Here is a 5847-nt window from a genome sequence, read left to right as displayed (position 1 = left end):
GTATGGTTATCACTAAACACATAAACTAATGCTCATTATCAATGACACTCAATAATTCTTCAGCCCGATTCAAGAATCACAACTATTCAAAGATTATTATTAATAAACCGGTTTTCATATACAATAAAACCTCTATAAATTAATAATGTTGGGACCATGACATTTTATTAATTTAGCAAAATATTATTATATCGATAAATTAATAAATTATTAATTTAAAAAAATTGGTTTATAATTGTGAGCAAGTCTCAAATTAATACTTCGACATTCCAAATTACCATGTTCATTCACTTTACCTATTTGAATAAAGCATAAATAAGGACCTTTAAAATTCTCATGTATGTAAATTCACACATTAATGAACTTGTCAAGTTCAATGTACATTGAGATTTCAAAAAAAAAGAAAAAAAGATAGTACTCCGTAATTATTAATTTATAGTTTCGCTGGAACCAATATATTTATATTAGAATTTCAAAAAAAATATTATCTTATTATTTTATCGATTTGAGTCCAATTTTGTACTGGTCCCAAGTTGGGACTGAACAAATTATTAATTTTATCGAGGTTATTAAATTATCGAGTATTAAATTACAGAGTAGTTGCCAATAAACATAAACATAAGTTTCATATGAAAGTCTCATCATAAGTTTATAGAAGTGTAGTAGCTAGTACCTTGTCAAGAAAGAAACTTAAAAGCAAAGAAAAAAGAGATATAATCTTTATGAGAAGATTTCGACTAGATCGATCATATGTTAACTTATGTTTGTACCTGGCCCTTCGATCTATATAAGCGGATAATAGACCGATGCAGATCTAGAAGAACCTGTTGGTGTACAAACCCGAATAACCTTGAAAGCTGTCTTTGTTGTTGTACCCAAGTGAACGTTGTTGTGACTGGTAACCAGAAGACATACGATTAACATCATTTTCAGGGATGAAGATGATCTCATTAACAGAATTTGATGGAGCGTTATGCACGTTCATTTCACTAATCACATGACCATCACATCTCGTTTGACTTTTGATATAATCCGCATACGTTGTGCTTCGAAACATTGTGTTAGATGCATGATTTTCTGCATTTGGAACATTAGGAAACTGACCCATGGGACTAATCTGGGGTGCATTTTGATAATCATCTGTGTTAACCACAGTTAAGTTCTTCCCCATAAGCCTGAGAACTGGTTTTAAAGGACTACTAACAGAATCACATTCACTATAATTAGGAAATTTCATGGCGGGTGAAGCCGCCTGCACACCGCCAGACACCACAGCAGCTGCCGCTACCGGAAACATATGAGGCATGAAGTTAGAAGGTTCTTGTATACTTGAAGCAGCAGTTTGAGTTAAAGTGATGTCCTTTTTAGAGCAACAACAAGGCTGATCATTCTTGAAACTGGCAGTCGTCATCGATCTCCAATAATCACTGGAATTAGTAGGTGCAAATTTGTCTGAATCGAATCTTGCCAAATTTGGATTAGAGATGGTTGATATCGGCGAGCTCGACATAGAATCCCAATCTTCACTTGATTGGACTCTGCTGAAAGTAGCCATAGATGAACTTCTTTGAAGCTTTTCGGATACCATCTCTAGATCATGACTATTCAAGAAAAATCCTGGTGGTTCAGTAAGTTGTATCGGATCAACCTCCTCAAAGGTTTTTTGTTGCATCTCAACATCGTCTGCCACATCATCTGCCATGTCATCTGCCACGTCATCAATGTGGATAGGTTCACTCACCATTTTTGGAAATTCAGTACCAAATGGTTCGTCAAGTGATCGAGTCTCTTTTGTATAAGATTCTACATCACATGACGGAGTAACGAAATCAGTCTTCATCGATGCAGAAGAATCTTCATCAACTAGAGATTTCTGTTTCGCAGAATCTTGATATGGGCCCACACAAGATCGCTCGATAGCAGAAACTTTTCTTTTAAGATTCAACTTCTTCCCAAAAGACGATAACTTGCGATCCTCACAACTATTGTCCGAAATGGTACCTATCTTCTTCAACCTCTTGAAAGTTGGCTCTGTTAACGGTGGAGACCTTTTCTTTGCGAAATGATCCTTGTACTTTGAAAAAGTTGCAATCTTTTCGCTATTATGTTGTGACAAAACAGTCGAAGGGGCACGATTTGCAATACTCATGTTCTTAACTGCATTCTTTATTGGATTTTGCGACTTTTTAACAAGAACCGTTCGCTTAGAACATGCCCAAGGCGGCCTAACAATGGGCAAATCATCTTTATTCATTGCCTCTTTGCAACTTTTTTTAATACCAACGTTTTCTTCTCGCCCAATTCTCACCTGTTTATCATCATTACAAAGCCAATTTACATGTAACAGAATAAAAATAAGAATTAAAATTAAGATTCCCAAGTATAGTAAATTTACATGCAATGAAGTAACAAGACTCTACCTCAGAAAAAGGCTTCAACTTTTGACTGTGTGGGCTTGCTTCCAAATACTTGTGTTGATTTTTGAGCTCAAGATTCTTGTTTTTTTTCTTCGGTGTGAAAAATTTACTCGATTTTCCTGCTTTTAGCGTCGTTCGAACACCATGATCATCTGCTGTGTCTACTTTTGACAAGATCCGAACTTTTGTTCCATTTGTGTCAATATAAACATCGCCTTTACGATCATGTACCTCAGGAACAACGTTAGTTTCTTTACGCTCGTTTTCACCATGAAACTTAAGTTCTTGAGAAGAAAAGGTCGAATTATTAGCCCAACTAGTCCCGTTTCTAGCATCAAGTTCTTCGACAGTACAATGACGCGCAGTTTTGTAGATGTTCACCATTAGCCTCATCTTCCTAGGTTTAATCCTATGTTTCACAACCACTTTTGGATTCGCAGTCTGCTTCGTACTTAACTCACCAGATTTATACAGACACTGATCTATGTGCGCGTTTAAAGTAGTGTTTGAAGAAGACGAGAAATTCTTGCAAACCGGACACACTTTAGTAGCCATTGGTGTGACCTCTTTCATTGGTTCAACACCAACAATTCTACACTTTTTAATGACGGTTTCTGAAGAATCGATTATAACTTTCTTTGACTTTGTTTGACCCGAGTCTTCTTGAAGATAGGATTGAGATTTCTTTGATGTCTTGGGTTCTAAAATCGTCTCCGAATTTGACTTTCCATCACAACTGCTAATGATTTGTTCATTAGATGAAGTATTTCTTAGTGTTTCAATAGACTCGAAAGGTGGCAACAAATTCTTCACTCCATGTTTTAAACAAACTTGCAAAGTTTTTTGAGAAAACGGCCAATTACAAACGATATCCTTGCTGCGTGAATTGTAAACATAATCTCTGCAACAAAATTTAGTAAGAGAAAAAAAACTTGTTTCAAATTTTTGTTTTATATATTTCAACATTTAAACTCCATATTTAAGCCCACAAGAATTGACTAAACTGCTAAAATAATTGCATAGCTATATATCACATGCCAACAACATAATTAAGCATAATTTTCTAGTATATAAAGTCTTAAATCATGAATCCCATAACAGATTTGAACCTACTAGGACATAAAATCACATAAAGGAAACAAAAATTAACAAAAACATAAAAAGGCCTTTCTTGATAAGAAATCTGAGCCATGTAATTCATACAAGTCTAGAGTGGATATGACCCAATTAGAAACTAAACATGAATTTATCTTAATTGTGATAATTAAAGTAGAGTAATTAAATATCATCAAAGTGGGTTTTCCTTTCTTTTCTTTGTTTTTATCCCCCTTTTTTTGGGTTCACTGTACCTTATAGAGAAACTGGGTTTTGAGTTAGGGGTGTCATGAAGATCAGCAACCACAGACTTTAACAGATCTATATCAGAAACAGAAGCATGAGCTTTATCATCATCATCATCATAACTGATCTTGAAAGCATGAAACTTTTGTTGATTAAGATGATCTGAAGAAGAACAATTAGGAACTGGTGGTGGATGAACATCAGAAGATATCATCTGCAGTTGATAATATATTGTCTTCTTGTGCTGTCTAAACAGTCACAAGAACTTTCCTTAGCTGCCCCTTTATACCTGGTCTTCAGCATATATGTATATGTATGTATATAAAATGATATATATAACTATACTCCAAAGGCCCTTTCTTTTTCAAGAAATTAAGTTATCAAATCAAGCTTAGTGATTTGTTCATTTTCCTGCAAGATAAAATTGATGATGATAAGATATTAAAGATCATGAATGTATCCCATAACAAAGTATGATTACTGATGAAAAAAGATAAATACTTTATGTGATTTGAAGCAAAAAGAAACAATTTTGAACAATAATAGTGGTCAAAGAACAAAACCCACAAGCAAAGATTGCAAATTTCGATGAATAATAACTTCAATAACTGTTATTTTATGTGGGTCTTAAAGATAAACAACAAACGGATTATGTAACAATATGAAAATTGGAAACAAGAACCATAGCACACTATCATCAACATTAAAGATCAAAACTTTATTGAACAAAAATTCAAACCCAAATCTCAACTTTAGTTTTATACAGTAAGAAAGATTTACCAAATAAGAAAAAAGTAAAGCGATGTATTAAAAGTCAGATCTTTGAGTCTTGCTAGTCAACAGTAAAACATTGCAACAAATTTCAAAAAAAAATCAAGGATTTACCTGTGACAAGAACAAAAAAATCATTTTTTTTTCTTCTTACTAGTATGCAGTGATCAAAGATCCCATTTTTTATATGTATATTTGCATCACTATATGGAAAAAGAGGAAAAAACAGTTTTTAAAACCGACCCACCAGAAAGTAAGGAAATTTCATGGAAAAAAGTGAAAAATGATAGAAAAAAAGTGGGGAAAAATCAAGAAATTGTTACGTTGAATTGAGTTTTGTAAAATCTTGAGTGAAAATAAGAGAAAATTAAGAAGAAATTAAGCAAGAAGAAGACCATTCACTCACAAATTAAAGAGATAGCATCAGATTCTTGTGTCCACCATAAAAAAAGAATTGTACTCCGTACCATTTTAAGACCATGGATTCATCTTTCAAACATGAATATGCATATTTTTTGTGTGTTTGAAAAAAGAGAGAGAAAAAGAGGCAGTGTGAGTGTGTGTGTGTGTGTATATTGAAGATGGAAACAACTCTTTATGATATTTTTTAGGTTGTTGAATTACAGATTTACCCTTTTACACCTCACAAAAGATTATTTCTCTTTACCCACACGAAAAGAACTCTCCACCTCTCTCAACCCATTAAAGTTGAATTAATTGCAGTTAATTAATATTTTTTATTTGATTGAGATTATTTTATTATTTTATTTTATTAATTTACGTCTCCAAAAGTCGTAAAGTATCTCCATAAAAAATACGAGTACGAGATTTTTTGGTTCAAGATACAATATTTGGTATTTTATATTTTAGTCCGTAATATAGAATTTTTAAATAAACTTTAACATTTAATTTATATTCTTCACTCTCTAGAATCTTTACTTAAAATAGATTATTTCTATTTTTATTTATTCCATTTGAAAAGAAAAAATTACGCCGTGAGTACCGGAGTACATGTGGTTTGTTCAGATTATCATTACAACACCTAAACTTTTTTTTTGCATAGTTGGTACCTAAATTTTGTTTAACTTTCGTGAATGATACTCATTGCTAACTGCCGTTTATATTTAACAGCTAACTCCTCACATGTGCCACGCATGTTAGGGTATTTTCGTTCAATTCATTAAAATAATGAACTCGTTTATTTTAATTTCAGTATATGATAGGGGTAGTTTCGTCATTTTTGTTGTTTCTTCTACATTGTCTAACCCGTTCTTTATCAAAATAAATTAAAACCCGATATATTCTTTTCCTAAAATCC

General features: G+C 32.8%; 1 protein-coding gene across 2 annotated transcripts; it reads right to left on the bottom strand.

Moving 5' to 3' along the window:
• Window positions 1-604: 604 nt before the first annotated feature.
• On the bottom strand, window positions 605-5086 carry LOC139846947 (uncharacterized). Of its 2 annotated transcripts, none has more exons than XM_071836528.1 (4): window positions 4997-5086; window positions 3767-4169; window positions 2421-3318; window positions 605-2308 (listed from the first exon to the last, which is right to left on the bottom strand). In XM_071836528.1, exons 2-4 carry the CDS (start codon window positions 3970-3972, stop codon window positions 815-817), a joined length of 2598 nt encoding a protein of 865 aa, XP_071692629.1. In that variant the 5' UTR covers window positions 3973-4169; window positions 4997-5086; the 3' UTR covers window positions 605-814. The 2 variants fall into 2 exon arrangements, with proteins under 2 accessions (XP_071692629.1, XP_071692628.1); XM_071836527.1 differs by having other exon boundaries at window positions 4936-5054.
• Window positions 5087-5847: the final 761 nt, after the last annotated feature.

Source organism: Rutidosis leptorrhynchoides, chromosome 5 (assembly GCF_046630445.1).
Source record: "Rutidosis leptorrhynchoides isolate AG116_Rl617_1_P2 chromosome 5, CSIRO_AGI_Rlap_v1, whole genome shotgun sequence".
Classification (NCBI taxonomy): Eukaryota; Viridiplantae; Streptophyta; class Magnoliopsida; order Asterales; family Asteraceae; genus Rutidosis; species Rutidosis leptorrhynchoides.
Note: the sequence above shows the minus strand (reverse complement) of the source record. Positions and strands in the feature narration are given on the sequence as shown.